This window comes from Salmo trutta, chromosome 20 (genome assembly GCF_901001165.1).
Source record: "Salmo trutta chromosome 20, fSalTru1.1, whole genome shotgun sequence".
NCBI classification, from domain to species: domain Eukaryota; kingdom Metazoa; phylum Chordata; class Actinopteri; order Salmoniformes; family Salmonidae; genus Salmo; species Salmo trutta.
Genome location: NC_042976.1, coordinates 18,616,847 through 18,637,140, shown reverse-complemented (window position 1 = coordinate 18,637,140; position 20,294 = coordinate 18,616,847). Strand labels below are relative to the sequence as shown.

Genomic DNA, 20,294 nt, shown 5'->3' with positions numbered 1-20,294 from the left:
AAAAGCAGTGCACTATAAAGGGAAGATTGTGCCATTTTGGGATGTAGCCTTGGACACAAACTAATCTCAGCTCTCTTCCTGTGGGGGTTTCTCATAAAGACAGAGGCCAGTCTGGGGAGAGGCTGTCCAAAGACTCTTCAGGACAAGACTGAGTCCACTTGTCCTTTATTTTCACCTTGTCCTGTCTATCCATCCATCCCTCCCTCCATCCATCCCTTCATCTCTCCTGTGGGTGTTTCTCAGACAGACAGGGGCCAGGCAGGGATCTGCTGTCCAAATACACTGATTCTCCTTCTTAGTCCTTCAAGGAGAGACTGTCACAGATTTCTCTCATCCTTTATTTTCACCTTGTCCCATCCATCCATCCATCCATTTATACCTCTATCCCTCCATCCCCCTGTTCACCATTTCATGATCCATGGTGCTTTCACGAAACACTGAGCAGAGCTCGTTGAAGTTAATGTATGATCATTAAGATTTTCCCCTTGATAAAATGCAGAGCGATGAAGAGCAGATAGAACACAATGTTCTGTGTCTGTGTGTCTGTGTGCATGTGTGTGTGTGTGTGTGTGTGTGTGTGTGTGTGTGTGTGCGTGCGTGCGTGCGTGCGTGCGTGCGTGCGTGCGTGCGTGCGTGTGTGTGTGTGTGTGTGTGTGAGAGTACAGTACAATAATACACATGTAGGTTTGGATACAGTGCATGTGCCAGTTTAACTAGCATTGATGAGATATATAGAGAGAAAGAGAAACAAGAGAGACAAGAGACGAGAGAGAGAGAGAGAGAGAATGAGAACGTGTGAAAACGTGAAAAAGAGAGAAATAACAGATGGACTGTGAGTGAGGAGTGGATCCAGTCTTGGCGTCGTGTGCGAGCAGCGTGTGTGTGTGTGTCAGCTAACCGTGTAGGGAGAGAGAGAGAGAAGGATGTCTGGCAGATGGGAGAAGAGATTTGATGCTTTTATTTTGGACAGAGAGTAATGGCAGCGTACAAGTAGTAAAAATAAATGGATGAGCAACACTGACTGAACAAAACTATAGGAAAACAGGCTCGGGATACTTTTTTTTTTTATAGAAAATGTGTAAACTGACATGTTCATCTGTGTTATTTCTCTTATTGAGGTGGATATTGTTGTGAAAACTCAACAGGCAGCAATTACCATGTGAATGCACTGAGCCCAGCTCAACTTGCCTCAGCTGCTATCTACAGTAACTATTGTGTTCATGGTGACTGAAAATAATAAAAAAAAGAGAAGCAGAAGAAAAATGTTTGCTTAAGCATGAAAATAGCTTTAATTCGTCTGAAATGGAAAGCATACCATAGCTGCACTTTGGAAATGTCAAACAAAGTGGCAGTGTTTAACTCCTGTCACTGTGCTGGGGGAGACATATAATTCACTCCAATCATCTGCTTCTGGAGAGACAGATAGGGACAGGTAGGTACAGTTAGGGACAATAAATTGTTGGGGGGAGAGGGGAGGATTATATGAAGACAGATACTAGTGGATGGAGAGAGAGAGAGAGAGAGAGAGAGAGAGAAAGACAGAGACAGAAAAGATACAGAAAAAGACAGAACGATCTAGTAATTCTTACTGCTTCATCTTAGTGTGTTTTAACGTGTACTTGAGTGTGTTTCCTGTTTCATATGCCTAAGTATGCCTAAGTATGCCTAACTATGCCTAAGGATAACTAAAGCCTGACTGAAAGGTGCCACAGAGGGACTGAGATGCACACTACCCAGTCCCAGCACACCCATGAGTGTTCCTTCGTTCTACAAAGTCTCCTACACAGACCCTACTGAAAAATCAATACAGCCATATCAAAATATACCAGCTACAAATTGATTTTATCCAGGGCAATTTCTACCTCCTAGGGATTCAGGTCGGTTTCAATACAGAGGGGTCCGTTTTATCCGTCTCCAGATTAGCCCTGTGTGTAGTTAATAACCTTTATCCTCGTATATGTCGCTTATAGATCATATCGATCGTTGTACAGAGAGCAGGGTATGAAAGGAACGACAGAATAATATGACAGGGAGATGAAAGGGGAGCCATTATAGGCGTCTTTGCCACTCGTTGCCTGTTGAAGTATTCTGGAGAGGGATACAGTGACGGAGAGAGGGGAGGATCTTCGGATGGAGGGTGTGTGTGTGTGTGTGTGTGTGTGTGTGTGTGTGTGTGTGTGTGTGTGTGTGTGCGTGCGTGCGTGCATGTGTGTCACAGTCTGAGACCCAGAGACCAGCTACCAAGGCTTGATATAGCAGGAGCATGACACAAGTAGTGGAGGAGCGTGTCAAAATAGATACAAAGAGACAGAGAGAGACATAGAAAAAGAGCATGTGCAGTCCCTCTTTCTCCTCTCCACACTACTGGCCCAGGGACATGGATGGGACGATGGCATTTCAAACACCACTCTGCCTCTTTTCACTGTGTCTGCCTCTGGACACCCAGTGGTATCCGAGCTCAACCTAGTATCCCAGTTAGGACTCTTCGATAGGACTCTTCGATAGGACCCTGCGATAAGACTCTTTGATAGGACTCTTCGAATAGGACTCTTCGAAAGGACTCTTCCATAGGACTCTTCCATAGGACTCTTCCATAGGACTCTTTCATAGGACTCTTCCATAGGACTCTTCCATAGGACTCTTTCATAGGACTCTTCGAATAGGACTCTTTGAAAGGACTCTTCCATATGACTCTTCCATAGGACTCTTCGATAGAACCCTTCCATAGGACTCTTCGATAGGGCTCTTCGAATAGGACCCTTCGATAGGACTCTTCCATAGGACTCTTCGATAGAACTCTTCCATAGGACTCTTCCATAGGACTCTTCCATAGGACTCTTCTGGCACAGCAGAAAGCTTTTTTTATCTGTATTATTGATTTTGCTTAACTGCCCCAATGGAAACATGTCTTGCGAATGAATGTCCACGCCTTTCATATATATCATTTTCAATACTTGTTAATTATTAATTCCTTCTCAAAGATAAGTATAGTACTACCCAACAAAATACATGGTGATATATACAGTACATGGATGTTCTACCGATTATGACAGATGACAATGCAGAATTGTATTGTGGATGTGTGTGTGTGTATGTGTGTGTGTGTGCGCGTGCATGTGTTTGTAGACCACAATGAGCAGTGGTTTAATATATTCACTGTCTCAGACTGAGCCGGGACAGAGACAGAAACTCACTGCTCTATTCGTACGGTATAAACATCTGGTGAATGAATGTTAGTCCTACGCTGGGCGTTGGGTTACATAACAGAAAACATACAGTACACTGTGCTCCTATGGTGTGGTCTCTGGACGGTGTCTTTTAAATTCCTCCTCCCTCTCTCCATCTCTATAGTCATTTTACTTTCTCTGTCTCTCATATCTCTCTCTCTCTTTCTCCCCATCTCTCTCTCCTTCTCTCTCTCTTTCTCTTTCTCCCCATCTATCTCTCTCCTCTCTCTCTCTGTTTCTCCCCATCTCTCTCTCTCCTTCTCTCTCTTTCTCCCCATCTATCTCTCTCCTCTCTCTCTCTGTTTCTCCCCATCTCTCTCTCTCCTTCTCTCTCTTTCTCCCCATCTATCTCTCTCCTCTCTCTCTCTGTTTCTCCCCATCTCTCTCTCTCCTTCTCTCTCTTTCTCCCCATCTATCTCTCTCCTCTCTCTCTCTGTTTCTCCCCATCTCTCTCTCTCCTTCTCTCTCTTTCTCCCCATCTATCTCTCTCCTCTCTCTCTTTCTCCCCATCTCTCTCTCTCTCTCTCTCTTTCTCTCACTCTTTCTCTCTCTCACTCTCTCTCAGTGAAGACACACCAGCGACCATTGTCTTCTCTCTTACTCCCCCCCTCTCTCCATCTATTTCTCTCTCTTACTCCCCCTCTTCTCTGTCCATCTCTCTCTCTCTCTCTCTCTCTCTATCTCTAGTTTGTTCTCTCTCTCTCTGTCTGACCAGACAGACACCAGACCCAACAGTGACCTCTATCCTCTGCCTCTCAGGACAGTGAGTTATGTGGGTCTATAGGTTAACTGTCCATTACTGACCCTGTCACACAATATTGTATCAGAACACCTAATGGGCTCCTGACAGAACTGGGCTGTGTCCCAAATGGCACCCTATTCCCTATATATTGTACTACTTTTGATGGGGTAGTGCACTTTATATGGAATATGGTGCTAATTTAGATGCAGATCTGATGTCTGGCGGCAGGTAGCCTAGCGGTTAAAGACCGTTGGGCCAGTAACTGAAAGGTTGCTGTTTTCGAAACCCCGAGCCAACTAGGTGAAAAATCTGTCTGTGCCCTTGAGCAAGGCACTTAACCCTAGTTGGTCCTGTAAGTCACTCTGGATAAGAGTGTCTGTTAAATGAATAAAATGTAAATGTTAATCATTTCTCCGGTTACAACCATAGCCCAGAACTAGCTCATAGCTACAACATAGAATATGTTATTAGTGCATACCATAACTTCCCTCAAGCAGTTTACATATAGGGACAATTCCAGCTGGGAGGTAGTAAGACAACATAAGTTATGTCACTTAGTCAGAGTATTTTACTTGACTGCATACATTCTTAGTAAGGGCTGTATTCAATCCGTATCGTGGAAGATCAAATGGTACAGCTAGATTGATATTAAAAGGCAATGTTACCGCATTAGCAGAGACTGCATTCATGGTAACGCTGCATATGTCAATTCGTATCATAAAAATGTATATCGCGCAATCCGTAGTACAGATTGAATAGAGCCATAAATGTTTGTGATCCCTGTGGGAAATGTACATATGACCTTAGCAATGCTAGTGCCACACGGTTACCAAATTAAGCAAACAAGAACACATTTTAATAGCATTGTAAACATATACTGCTGAGATTAATCAGCACAATGGTTGCACTTCAAAAAAGGTTCAGGGCCTTTTTCCTGGCTGCTTATTCTTCAAGGTCAAGTATGCTTGTGTAAATGCTAGGGGATGGATGCTAGCATCTGAAGAGAATGCATCTAAACCCTGTCTGTATAGTGAGAGTGAGTGAGAGTGAGAGTGAGAGTGAGAGTGAGAGAGAGAGAGAGAGAGAGAGAGAGAGAGAGAGAGAGAGAGAAAAAATAGAGATGAGAAAGAGAAAAAAACTAGAGATAGAGGGAGAGAGAAAGAGAGAGGGAGAAAGAGAGCGAGAGAAAGAGAAAGAGACAGAGAGAAACTACAGATGGAGAGAGAGAGAGAGAGAGAGAGAGAGAGAGAGAGAGAGAAAAAAAAATAGATGGAGAGGGAGAGAGAAAGAGAGAGAGAGAAAGAGACCGAGAGCGAAACTACAGTTGAGTGAGAGAGAGAGAGAAAGAGAGAGGAGAGGTAGAAAATAACTACACTTCCCATTTTCACAAGTACTTTTAGCGTCTATGAGAATGAGGGGATATGCTAAACAACAGTAATAATAATCTACTTTAGGGATTTCGAGGGAAGAGAACTCTTTCCTGATCCTAAGTAACCTGTCTTACCTAGGTATCTCTGAGAGGGATCAGACAGTTATTTTTCTTGTTCTCTGTTTATCTACCTTGCCTCCCAAATGGCAGCCTTTTTCCTACTTAGTGCACTACTTTTGACCAGGGCCCATAGGGAATAGGGTGCAATTTGTGACGAAGCCCCAGTCTTCGTTCATGGTAGCTAGGCCATTTTGGAGCAAGCTGTCATTAACGCAGGAGCAAATATGTTGTAATGTGGATATACATAATTGCAATACACTCAAAAATAACAGGTATGTAGGTACAGAAAACACATTATGACTTCACGCAAAAACAAACAGGGAAATGGACGGGGTATGTATGACTGCAGAGTACTGCAGAGTAATTGCAGGTGATGGAACAATGTTACAATAGTGTGTACGTATATTGAGGAAGCTTCCAGGGCAAGAAGATGCTAGTTTCAGACCATGTTGAAGTAAAAGGCTACTTGCTAATGATAAATGTAATGTTTGCTTTGACACTTTGTATTTCACAGCATGTACTGTACATGCATCACCAACACCCCTTCCTATGAGTGCCACATCTGGTTAATATTATCAGGTTCTGCTGGGGAATTGGCAAGCCTGGTTCCAGATCTGTTTGTGCTGTCTTGCCAACTCATATGGTCGACCAAACAGATCTGGGATCAGGCGAAGCTTGGGGAGTCTAGTTAGATCTCTGTGGATATCGGTGCTAAAACAAAGCATACAAAATATAACACATACATCTTCCCAAGGCCATATCAGGTGCCAATTCCCATTGAGAAAGATTAACTCAGGGTATTATTGCATTTCAGCCAAATGAAAGTCTGGACAAAACTTACTGATGCAGAAAGCAGAGAGCAGTAGCTATGAGTTAGGTCAACCGCGTCTTCCTCTCGCTATGAGTGTAAAGAGATGTAATTAAAATCTGTCAGTACAGTAAATCCCCAACCACCTAACATCTAGACAGACACAAGCTCTTAAAAGATCAGATCACTTCATTTTTCTCTCATTAAATTGACCCTAACATTCGGTTCCCTCTTTATAGACCTTGGTTTACTGCTTTCATTGCAGTAATTTTCTAGCAGAGCTTCTGACTTAACACTCAGTCACACAATGACAGGATTTCACTGAAGTTAGTAGCAGGACGGTATGTCTCTGAAAAGAGGAAATTAAAGAAAGATCCATCAAGAGGGGATGGAGAGAGAGATTTCAAAGCTTCAGACAGAGGAGACAGAGACAGGATAGCCATCTTAGACACATACCTGTGAGGTTCTTCAGTCCCAGCTGGCGCAGGCCAAAGTTCCCATCTCTGCGGTAGTTGAGGAAGATTGCCAGAGCATAGCGGTCTTCATACATCTTAGTTCCTCTGATGATCCTCAGGTTCTCCAGTGGCAGGTAGTCAAACTGGTTCAGAGCCACGAGCACATAGCCTGTCACCTCCCGTATAGACTGGAAGAGGAGAGGTTACAGGGAGAACATCAGACACAGCAACAGGAAACAAGAGCCACGGAGACAATCAGACATAGATAGCTTGGTCCCAGACATGTTTTGTCCTGGTCTGTTTGTGATGTTTTCCCAACTTCTATGGATTTCATGAATGACATTGACTACAGATCTGAGATCAGGCTAAAGTAGACACAGAGCAGCTTTGAAAACTGATTCATCATAAGGTAATTTCCACCTATCCACTCAGTCACGATGAACCCATGTGAGGGGGAAACCCCACGGGGGTCAAGGAAGACTTTGCTAAAACTTTCTGCTTGAAGTTTGTGTCCACTCCACTAGGTAACAGGGTGAAGCAGGAGGACATCAGCATCACCATTGCTTCACACTTAAATGTCATTTAGAAAGGATAATGACCGCGGAGACTTTACGAACACACCCAGCCAGAGCTGGTATGAATCAAAGTGACATGACCGCCCTCCTCTCAGCCCCCTTCCTGTCATGGTAGCTGTCATTAGAGGTGACAGACAAAGTGAGGATGAGTCCCAAATGGCACCTTATTCTCTATAAAGTGTACTACTTTAGACCAGTGCCCTATAGGCCCTAGTCAATATGGTGCACTATAGTGGACAATTTAGTGAATATTGTGCCATTTTGGAGGTAGACAGAGACAGCGGGGAAAGGACAGGGCAGGTCTCTCACAACGCTAATGCCAACAGTGACAATAATCACAGCAACAGGCCTCTGCCACGCACACAGCCACACACACATACACACTCGCACACACACACAGGCATGCACACAAGCAAGCACACTAAACTGCGTCCTAAGGAGTCTGCAACCACCACTGTTGCTGCTGCCACCACTGCTCAGGTTCAGACCCCCATCACTGACAGCTGTCAGGCCCTATAGTCGTCAGTCCAAGCCAGGCTCAGAAGTTGCAGGAGCAGTCATGGTGCTGTCTAGATCAACCACAGTCACATAATGGGCATGGATGGCAGCTATTTAAGTCTTTTCCACCCAGTGCTCAGAGAGACACATTATCTGTGTCCCAAAATACACCCATAGGGCCCTGGTCAAAAGTAGTGCACTATATAGGGGATAGGATGTCATTTGGAACATAGTCAGAGTCCTCGTTAGTCATCTGTTTAGTAGCTAACAAACTACTCCATCTAGTCAGGAACATCAGGTCGTCTAGTCAGGAACATCAGGTCCCGGCTGCTTCCGGATGCTGGAGTGAGTGGTCGTGCTGCACCTCGCTCCGCGGGTAATATTACATTTCATTACATTACATTACAATGATTTGATTAGTGTATTGTTAGCTAGCTACATAGTTGTCTTTGTATCAAGATAAAGACGTAGTACAGAGTAACTATCGAGGTTAGCTAGCCAGCTACATTTTCTAACATAGTCTACAACGCGCCCACTGCTAGCTAGCTAACCCTACCAGCTAGCTGTATAATTTTTAGTCAATAAGATTTTTGCAACGTAAGCTTAACTTTCTGAACATTCGAGATGTGTAGGCCACTTGTGTAGCTAGCAGGACTGACTTTGTGTTAGCTAGCCAACGTTTAATTACTTCTGCGTTATGAACTAGACACGGACACGAATGATCCATTGCGAGCTTGTTGTTACCAAGTATTGGTGCTAACCGTGTGTTTATAGGATGCTAGCATGCTAGTTAGCTAGTTAGCTATGGCGTCATAGGACACGGTGCACTAGGTGGGTTTTCACGGAAGAATACTGTACCAAGTTATCTAGCGGAATAAACTAAGTTTGAGACTATTCCTGGAAATATTGAACCACTGTAGTTTACATCAATTTTAATTTCTAGTGGTAGCTAGAAAATATATATTTTTGTGTTTTAGTCTTTCAGTGAATTGTTAGTGAGGGAGGCCCTGCTCTCTCGCTTCCCCAGTTGTTTAGTTAATTTTCATGCCAATCTCCTTTGCATTAGCGTAGCCTCTCCTGTAGCCTATCAACTATGTGTCGGTCTATCCCTGTTCTCTCCTCTCTGCACAGGCCATGCAAACGCTTCACATCGCGTGGCCGCTGCCACTCTAACCTGGTGGTCCCAGCGCGCACGACCCACGTGGAGTTCCAGGTCTCCGGCAGCCTCTGGAACTGCCGGTCTGCGGCCAACAAGGCAGAGTTCATCTCAGCCTATGCTACCCTCCAGTCCCTCGACTTCTTGGCGCTGACGGAAACATGGATTACCACAGAAAACACTGCTTCTCCTACTGCTCTCTCCTCGTCTGACCACGTGTTCTCGCACACCCCGAGAGTATCTGGTCAGCGGGGTGGTGGCACTGGAATCCTCATCTCTCCCAAGTGGACATTCTCTCTTTCTCCCCTGACCCATCTGTCTATCTCCTCATTTGAATTCCATGCTGTCAAAATCCCTAGCCCATTCAAGCTTAACATCCTTACCATTTATCGCCCTCCAGGTTCCCTTGGCGAGTTCATCAATGAGCTTGACAAGTTCCTTTCCTGAGGATGGCTCACCCCTCACAGTTCTGGGTGACTTTAACCTCCCTACGTCTACCTTTGACTCATTTCTCTCTGCCTCCTCCTTTCCACTCCTCTCCTCTTTTGACCTCACCCTCTCACCTTCCCCCCCTACTCACAAGGCAGGCAATACGCTTGACCTCATCTTCACTAGATGCTGTTCTTCTACTAATCTCACTGCAACTCCCCTCCAAGTCTCCGATCACTACCTTGTATCCTTTTCCCTCTCACTCTCCTCCAACACTACTCACTCTGCCCCTACTCAAATGGTATTGCGCCGTCGCAACCTTCGCTCTCTCTCACCTGCTACTCTCTCCTCTTCCATCCTATCATCTCTTCCCTCTGCTCAATCCTTCTCCAACCAATCTCCTGATTCTGCCTGCTCTCCTCCCTTTCTGCATCCTTTGACTCTCTATGTCCCTTATCCTCCCGACCGGCTCGGTCATCCCCTCCTGCTCCGTGGCTTGACGACTCATTGCGAGCTCACAGAACAGGGCTCCGGGCAGCCGAGCGGAAATGGAGGGAAACTAGCCTCCCTGCGGACCTGGCATCTTTTCACTCCCTCCTCTCTACATTTTCCTCCTCTGTTTCTGCTGCTAAAGCCACTTTCTACCACTCTAACTTCCAAGCATCTGTCTCTAACCCTAGGAAGCTCTTTGCCACCTTCTCCTCCCTCCTGAATCCTCCTCCCCCTCCCCCCTCCTCCCTCTCTGCGGATGACTTCGTCAACCATTTTGAAAAGAAGGTCGACGACATCCGATCCTCGTTTGTTAAGTCAAACGACACCGCTGGTCCTGCTCACATTGCCCTACCCTATGCTTTGACCTCTTTCTCCCCTCTCTCTCCAGATGAAATCTTGCGTCTTGTGACAGCCGGCCGCCCAACAACCTGCCCGCTTGACCCTATCCCCTCCTCTCTTCTCCAGACCATTTCCGGAGACCTTCTACCTTACCTCACCTCGCTCATCAACTCATCTTTGACCGCTGGCTACGTCCCTTCCGTCTTCAAGAGAGCGAGAGTTGCACCCCTTCTCAAAAAACCTACACTCGATCCCTCCGATGTCAACAACTACAGACCAGTATCCCTTCCTTCTTTTCTCTCCAAAACTCTTGAACGTGCCGTCCTTGGCCAGCTCTCCTGCTATCTCTCTCAGAATGACCTTCTCGATCCAAATCAGTCAGGTTTCAAGGCTGGTCATTCAACTGAGACTGCTCTTCTCTGTGTCACGGAGGCTCTCCGCACTGCTAAAGCTAACTCTCTCTCCTCTGCTCTCATCCTTCTAGACCTATCTGCTGCCTTTGATACTGTGAACCATCAGATCCTCCTCTCCACCCTCTCCGAGTTGGACATCTCCGGCGCGGCTCACTCTTGGATTGCATCCTACCTGACAGGTCGCTCCTACCAGCTGGCGTGGCGAGAATCCGTCTCCGCACCACGTGCTCTCACCATTGGTGTCTCCCAGGGCTCAGTTCTAGGCCCTCTCCTATTCTCGCTATAGACCAAGTCACTTGGCTCTGTCATATCCTCACATGGTCTCTCCTATCATTGCTATGCAGATGACACACAATTAATCTTCTCCTTTCCCCTTCTGATAACCAGGTGGTGAATCGCATCTCTGCATGTCTGGCAGACATATCAGTGTGGATGACGGATCACCACCTCAAGCTGAACCTCGGCAAGACGGAGATGCTCTTCCTCCCGGGGAAGGACTGCCCTTTCCATGATCTCGCCATCACGGTGGACAACTCCATTGTGTCCTCCTCCCAGAGTGCTAAGAGCCTCGGCTTGACCCTGGACAACACCCTGTCGTTCTCCGTTAACATCAAGGCGGTGACCCGATCCTGTAGGTTCATGCTATACAACATTCACAGAGTACGACCCTGCCTTACACAGGAAGCGCCGCAGGTCCTAATCCAGGCACTTGTCATCTCCCATCTGGATTACTGCAACTCGCTGTTGGCGGGGCTCCCTGCCTGTGCCATTAAACCCCTACAACTCATCCAGAACACCGCAGCCCGTCTGGTGTTCAACCTTCCCAAGTTCTCTCACGTCATCCCGCTCCTCCGCACACTCCACTGGCTTCCAGTTGAAGCTCGCATCTGCTACAAGACCATGGTGCTTGCCTACGGAGCTGTGAGGGGAACGGCACCTCCGTACCTTCAGGCTCTGATCAGGCCCTACACCCAAACAAGGGCACTGCGTTCATCCACCTCTGGCCTGCTGGCCCCCCTACCTCTGCGGAAGCACAGTTCCCGCTCAGCCCAGTCAAAACTGTTCGCTGCTCTGGCACCCCAATGGTGGAACAAGCTCCCTCACGACGCCAGGACAGCAGAGTCAATCACCACCTTCCGTAGACACCTGAAACCCCACCTCTTTAAGGAATACCTGGGATAGGATATAGTAATCCTTCTAACCCCCCCCCCAAAAAAAGATATAGATGTACTATTGTAAAGTGGTTGTTCCACTGGATATCATAAGGTTAATTTGTAAGTCGCTCTGGATAAGAGCGTCTGCTAAATGACGTAAATGTAAAAATGTACATTTCATCTAGTCAGGAACATCAGGTCGTCTAGTCAGGAACATCAGGTTATCTAGTCAGGAACATCAGGTCGTCTAGTCAGGAACATCAGGTCATCTAGTCAGGAACATTAGGTCGTCTAGTCAGGAACATCAGGTCATCTAGTCAGGAACATCAGGTGGCATTCCAATGGGACTCAATTCTCTATTTAGTACACTACATTTGACCAAGGTCCCATAAGGCACAATAAAGAGAATAAGGTTCTATTTGGGGCAAAAACCTTTTCTGAACATTCTTGTATTCATTATATTCCAGGAAGAGAGCTGCAGGAGCAGAGACAGACCGTCTGCTTTAAGGACTGGAGTTGTGGGTGTGTAGGTTCAGCTAGCTAATACACTGGTATAACATCCTGCTGTGTGTCTGTGTGTGTAGCCATTGACAGTCAACTCCATAAGCCTGGATCCTGTGCTCAACCAATCAGACACAGACACACAGCACCACGCTGTGGTCTTGGAGGTCACCCTCCTCGTCTTCTAATGACTCTGGGGCTCAAGCTGAGACTATTTGGGGACCAGCTCGGGTCGGAGAACAGTGACCCTGCTTTGGGCACAGTGGCTCCCTCAGACTCCCCTCCCTCCTTCCCTGCCTGTCTGTCAGTCAATGTGTGTGTGTGTGTGTGTGTGTGTGTGTGTGTGTGTGTGTGTGTGTGTGTGTGTGTGTGTGTGTGTGTGTGTGTGTGTGTGTGTGTGTGTGTGTGTGTGTGTGTGTGTGCGTGTGTGTGTGCGTGTGTTCTCACAGTCTGTACTCACTGCCAGACCACGCAACAACCAGGAACAAATAGAACTTCCTGTACCAGTTACCTAGCAACCTTTGGCTGAAAGTTTCCTTATGCAAGTGTGGAGACTTCGCAAACCGGAACTCCCAATTTATAACACATATGGACCCCGAAATAAATCACTCAACTGACCAGATTACACAAACTGACCAGATTACACTTTTAGTTCTGGGTTAACCAATATTACAACAATACCACAGCATGCCAAGAGGTTTGCTTGGTCTAAAATCACTTTATTCATCAATTGTACAAGTTCCAACCAAAATATGACTTCCGTTTTATTCGATGGCCCCTCCAGAAGACCACACAGGTTGGAGCAGGGGGGCTGCCACGCTGGGCGGCCATGGAGCAGTTATTGTGGGAGGTTAAGTGTCTTGATAAAGGGCCCAAATGGAGGCAATGGTATCTAGGATTAGATACCAGCAACCCTCCAGTTTCCAGCTCACTTCCTGCCAGATGTGTGCCATCAGACCTAGGATTCGAACTGGCAAACCTCAGGTTAGGATATTCGGATATAAAGACTTAGGTCAGGACATTAGCATGATGGATTACTGGTGGATTGCATTGAGGCCTGGGTTGAAGTTTTGTATGAGTGCTACTGCTAACATTAGCAGCCATTGCCTGTATTTGTGTCCATGAATATGAAATATAATACCAACTCTGATGATTTTGAAGAATATGATAAATACCTAAAATATCTTTGAACTGTCTTAAGACCTTCTAATGTTTTGTCATTTGATAATTTGATAATAAAAGATACAGCATTTAAAGATCAATCATGTCTTGAAAAGGTAATTTTGTACTCAAACATATTAATTAGTATTTTCACAAAACCATCATTTCTCAAGTCCTTTGAGCATGATACTGTACATTTAACTTTTTGGAATTACTGATGAGGAGTTTATAAACACACCATACAAGAGCAGGGAAATACAACAAGAGGAGAGACTCCCATTTACAGTATTTGGAAACTCCAGAAGAAGGGTTCTAATTCTGCATTAGACAGGATTTGAAACACCATGATAGTGTTTAGGAGCTTTAGAGAGAGGAAACAACACCAAAAGAGAAAGAATCTAATTCTGCACCACAGAGGACTGGAGACAGCATCATAGTTTTTTCAAGCTTTTTTGGGTCTGGCAAGGTGTTGCACAACTCTTGATGATGTGGTGTTACAACACATAATTTCATGTTTCAGAACCTCTCAGAATTAATTCTCAGAACCCCTCAGGATGAATGCTTCAGAACCTCCCAGGATGAATGTTTCAGAACCCCTCAGAATGAATGCTTCAGAACACCTCAGGATGAATGTTTCAGAACCCCTCAGAATGAATGTTTCAGAACACCTCAGGATGAATGTTTCAGAACACCTCAGGATGAATGTTTCAGAACACCTCAGGATGAATGTTTCAGAACCCCTCAGAATGAATGCTTCAGAACACCTCAGGATGAATGCTTCAGAACACCTCAGAACCCTTCAGAACCCTTCTAAATCTGTCCCAATACCCACACAACCATGTGTTAAGTTAAGGTTTTGGTTCCTTTAATTAAGGTGGTGGCAGCTCAGTTGCCACTAGTTTTAGTGTTACAAAGCACTTACTTTTTACAGTGAAATAGAATCACATTCGGAATTATATTGGTCATGTTTTGGAGCATGATATGATACAGTTGAAGTTGGAAGTTTACATACACTTAGGTTGGATTTTTGCTGTTTTGAATTTCGCGCCATGCTAGCAATCCCGTCAGTGGGATTCTATCCCCAAGAGGTTTAAAACTCATTTTTCAACCACTCCACAAATTTCTTGTTAACAAACTATAGTTTTGGCAAGTCAGTTAGGTCATCTACTTTGTGCATGACACAAGTAACTTTTCCAACAATTGTTTACAGACAGATTATTTCACTTATAATTCACTCTATCACAATTCCAGTGGGTCAGAAGTTTACATACACTAAGTTGACTGTGCCTTTAAAAAGCTTAGAAAATTCCAGAAAATGATGTCATGGCTTTAGAAGCTTTTGATAGGCTAATTGACATAATTTTAGTCAATTGGAGGTGTACCTGGGGATGTATTTCAAGGCCTACCTTCAAACTCAGTGCCTCTTTGCTTGACATCATGGGAAAATCAAAAGAAATCAGTCAAGTCTTCAGAAAAAAAATGGTTGACCTCCACAAGTCTGGTTCATCCTTGGGAGCAATTTCCAAATGCGTGAAGGTACCACGTTCATCTGTACAAACAATAGTACGCAAGTATAAACACAATGGGACCACGCAGCCGTCATACTGCTCAGGAAGGAGACGTGTTCTGTCTCCTATAGATGAACGTACTTTTGTGCGAAAAGTGCAAATCAATCCCAAAACAACAGCAAAGTACCTTGTGAAGACACTGGAGGAAACAGGTACAAAAGTATCTATATACACAGTAAAACGAGTCCTATATTGACAAAACCTGAAAGGCTGCTCAGCAAGGAAGAAGCCCCTGCTCCAAAATCACCATAAAAAAGCCAGACTACGGTTTGCAACTGCATGTGGGGACAAAGATTGTACTTTTTGGAGAAATGTCCTCTGGTCTGATGAAACAAAAATAGAACTGTTTGGCCATAATGACAATCGTTATGTTTGGAGGAAAAAGGGGGAGGCTTGCAAGCCGAAGAACAGCATTGCAACCATGAAGCATGGGGGTGGCAGCATCATGTTGTGGGGGTGCTTTGCTGCACGAGGTACTGGTGCATTCACAAAATAGATGGCATCTGGGGAAAATTATGTGGATATATTGTAGCAACATCTCAAGACATCAGTCAGGAAGTTAAAGCCTGGTCACAAATGGGTCTTCCAAATGGACAATGACCCCAAGCATACTTCCAAAGTTGTGGCAAAATGGCTCAAGGACAACAAAGTCAAGGTATTGGAGTGGCAATCACAAAGCCCAGACCTCAATCCTACAGAAAATTTGTGGGCAGAACTGAAAAAGAATGTGCGAGAAAGGAGGCCTACAAACCTGACTCAGTTACACCAGCTCTGTCAGGAAGAATGGGCCACAATTCACCCAACTTATTGTGGGAAGCTTGTGGAAGGCTACAACTTCTGACCCACTGGGAATGTGAAGAAAGAAATAAAAGCGTAAATAAATAATTATCTCTACTATTATTCCGACATTTTACATATTTTAAAATAAAGTGTTGATCCTAACTGATCTAAGACAGGGAATGTTTACTAGGATTAAATGTCAGGAATTGTGAAAAACTGAGTTTAAATGTATTTGGCTAAGGGGTATGTAAACTTCCGACTTCAACTGTATATGCCACTTAGCAGACGCTTTAATCCAAGACATCATTTATATATTTTTTTACATATGGGTGGTCCCAGGAATCCAACACACTATCCTGGCATAGCAAGAGCCATAGTCTACCAACTGAGGTACAGAGGACCATGGCCACCTACATTGGCTGTGGGCTGTACCGTACTATAGCTGTGGGCTGTACCCTACTATAGCTGTGGGCTGTGCCGTACTATAGCTGTGGGCTGTGCCATACTATAGCTGTGGGCTGTGCCGTACTATAGCTGTGGGCTGTGCCCTATTATAGCTGTGGGCTGTGCCATACTATAGCTGTGGGCTGTGTCATACTATTTCTGTGGGCTGTGTCATACTATATCTGTGGGCTGTGTCATACTATATATGTGGGCTGTCATACTATATCTGTGGGCTGTCATACTATATCTGTGGGCTGTGTCATACTATATCTGTGGGCTGTGTCATACTATATCTGTGGGCTGTGTCATACTATTTCTGTGGGCTGTGTCATACTAAAGCTGTGGGCTGTGTCATACTATATCTGTGGGCTGTGTCATACTATATCTGTGGGCTGTGTCATACTATATCTGTGGGCTATATCTGTGGGCTGTCTCATACTATATATGTGGGCTGTGTCATACAATAACTGTGGATTGGCACCATAGTATGTGGTGTGCCCTGCATTGTTATGTTATGAACACATTGTATTGTAATGCAGATTTATCACAACAGGAGGTGAAGGGAACCTGAGGGTGCTAGAAGTTTTGGAAACCAACAGGTAGTGCAGACCATCACACAAGGAGAGGAGAGGGAACAGAACATCACCCGCTATAGGGCTAAGAGTTAGTGTGTTTATCAGTGTTATAGTACTAACACAAAGGTAATCAGTATGCAAATCATAATATTATGGTGTTATTGATTAGATAAAAGGAGGTACTGAATGAGAGAGCGAGAGAAAGAGTGAGAAAGAGAGCGAAAGAGAAATGCATATATCATACAGAATGCTGATAAAGGAGGCTTAGGTAGAAGTAACTGAATATCCATGGACTACTAGCTAAGTCGTAGTCCTGGAAGAGAGAACAGAACAGAAGAGAACAGAATAGTGCAGATTCAGTAGATTAACTGGGATTTCTTCTTCCCTCCCTCAATCCTCCCTCCCAACGCTTGCCTAGGCGTTTGTGAGTGGAAATGTGCCGGGCAGCGGAACAAAACCCTCAATTCAGTCTCTGAGACGTGCCCAGCTTTGAAATTGAGTCCTTCAATCCTCAAAAGAGGTGAGGAGTGAGAAGGGGAACGAGGAAAGAGAGGGGGAGTGAAGGAGAACACACACAGAGAGAGAGAGAGAGAGGTAGGTAGGTAGGTAGGTAGGTAGGTAGGTAGGTAGGTAGGTAGGTAGGTAGGTAGGTAGGTAGGTAGGTAGGTAGGGAGAGAGAGGGGGAGTGAAGGAGAACACAGAGAGAGAGAGAGAGAGAGATAGGTAGGTAGGTAGGTAGGTAGGTAGTGAGAGAGAGGGTAGTGAAGGAGAACACAGAGGGAGAGAGAGTGAGAGAGAGAGGGGTAGGTAGGTAGGGAGAGGGAGAGGGAGTGAAGGAGAAAGAGATAACAGAAGAGAAATGGAGAGCAGCCGTGGCGGGGTACATAGCAGGAGGAGGAGAGCAGTCAAGTGGATCGGAAAGGGTCCCTGTATATTTTCATGCATAATTAAAACTCCACCTGTTCAGAGAGAAAGGGGAGAGAGAGAGCGTGAGAGAGAGAGAGAGAGAGATGGTTAGAGAGAGAGAGAGTGGTAAGGTTGTAATGGTGGGTAGACTGAACACATGTTAGCATGATTACCTCTTCATAAGTATTGAGCTGCTTGTGTTTGTGTGTGTCCATGCCTGTGTGTTGGGGCGCATATACAAATCATATTGTACAAACAAAAGGAGACCAATATAAACATGCAAAGTGACTCAAAATATTGCCCAAATAATATTTACCATACATATCACCCTTATAAATATAGTATCTGTGAAATAGGTTCAACATTTTGACATGCTATCCCTGTCGTTGTCTTTCATCAATGTAAATCAGAGATGGGCAAATGACAGCCAGTAGACCCGAGGATCAATTTCCAAAAACTCAGTCGGGGTTTCAACTTACTGTTAAGAGCTAGAATAGTAGAATACACCAGGTGACATTTCTACATTCCGTTGTACATCAGCAGCTTTCCTCTTGTTATGTCAGTCACTATCAGTCACTTAATTAGCCCATGTCAGCTAAAACATTTTGGATTCATAAGTTAGTCGAGCCAGAAACCTAAACTTGTAGTAATCATGGTCGAATTACCAATCGGAGCGTCCCCATTGATTCTGTTAGTCACTCTCACTCAGATATCATATTAAAAACTTCAAACATTTCTCACCACCCAATGGTAAAATGACCAGATATTCATTAAGATTTTGCAATTTTATAACTAATTTATCTCCACCCCATGGAAAATGGGTAGAAAAAAAGGGCCGGCTCTGACTGCATATGTTAGTATGGATGTGGTTATGCTGACCTACGAGCCACTGCTGCCGCTCAAATATTTTGTGGCCCCCACCCCCATTAAAGTTACACATCCCTGATGTAAATAATGAGCCGTATGGACTACAGCTCTGTATGTCACCACCTCTCAGAGTTCCATGACTACATTGGGTGAACATATTGATTTGGTCTCTGGTGAGATCCTGTATAGAGATCTACTGTATCTCTTTGTGGTTGATACTGTGGGGGTGTTTACTGAATCTACCATAAAACAAACCCTTCTAAATGAATAAAGAGATACAGGGTTACCTCACTCCCTAACTGTTATCCCACACATACTCATATCACCTTGCCTCACGTAACTTTATGCATGTCATGTCTCTGAAGAGTTGTGTGTATCAACAGATATTTTAACTATAGTTTAAATGTGGCACTTTGATTGGAAGTCCAACTCCCACAGGGGCCCCATAAAGGGCCCATGGGCTGGGCGGTGACATCACATGGCATTCCCATACCCACAGTGCATTGCTCCAGGATGTGTGTTAGCGTGTAAGCTCCCACCCTCCACTACCTAGTGTCTTTGGAGCTCACTTCAAATACGGGAGGGAGCCAGTTCAAACACCCTGTAGCCGGCTGCTTGCCTTTCATCTAACCTACAGATTGGGGTGTGTTTCTTCCATACTTAATTTATCTATTTAACAGGAAGATGATGATGTTTTTGTTTTCTCAGCTTTAGCGCCACGGGCTGCTGGAAATGGTTTCTTAGGTGACATCACCAAATGGTGTTTAGTTTAACACACTTAGGGAACAATGTATTGGTATCTGAAGTGTTAATTCCTCTTCTGTGCCCTACAGTTCATACTCAGTACACTATTTGGGTTGTTTCTAGGATCTCTCTGATAACATGTATCTGACTGTCTTTAGGGATTTCACATCCCATTCATGAGAGTTGAATTACAGTTTACATCTCCATATTATGCCATGTTATTACCACTTTATTCTGTGCTATAATGTAAAGTGCAACCAGAATGTTGGAGTAGGAGTATCAGAATCAGTCTTATGTGTATAAAGCAGTTGATTCTGTCTCCATACAGTACTATACAAGTCCTGCTTGGTGACTTTGAGAAGTCACAGTGAAGTCACGGTGCTCATAGTGAGTGTCACGCAGGCAGCGTCTGGATGCGTTGTTGTGTTTGACAGTGATGGTTTGTGACAGCGCGGCACTCTCTTGTCAGCCTCAATGATGAGCTACCCCCGCAAGGTACGTACATCACCATCACCACAACAAAACTCCATGACACTCGAAACACAGTGGAAGACCTGAATGAGAGAGGATAGACAGACTGAAATGGGAAATAAGTTACCACATACCATACACGTGTGTAAGAATACACAAAATCTAAAAATCAAATCAAATCCAATGTTATTTGTCACATGCTTCCTAAACAATAGGTGAAGACTAACAGTGAAATGGTTACTCCTGGGTCCTTTTCCAACAATGCAGAATTAAAGATAAAGATAATAAAAAAACATAGAAATAGTGACCCGAGGAATAAATACACAGTGAATAACGAATAACAATAACCAGTAAAAATAACGTGGCTGTATACAGGGAGTACCAGTACCTGTCAACGTGCAGCGGTATGAGGTAATTGAGGTAGTTATGTACATATAGGTAAGGGTAAAGTGACTAGGCAACAGGATAGATAATAGACTGAGCTGCAGTGTGTGTGTGTG

General features: G+C 44.7%; 1 protein-coding gene across 2 annotated transcripts in view; it reads right to left on the bottom strand.

The window, feature by feature from the left end:
* Positions 1 to 20,294, bottom strand: part of LOC115155636 (receptor tyrosine-protein kinase erbB-4-like) — a 567,818-nt gene that overhangs the window by 222,406 nt on the left and 325,118 nt on the right. For both annotated transcript variants that reach the window (XM_029702449.1, XM_029702450.1), the window contains exon 3: positions 6,723 to 6,909. In XM_029702449.1, the coding sequence (XP_029558309.1) occupies positions 6,723 to 6,909 (187 nt within the window). The remainder of the gene's footprint in view (positions 1 to 6,722; positions 6,910 to 20,294) is intronic.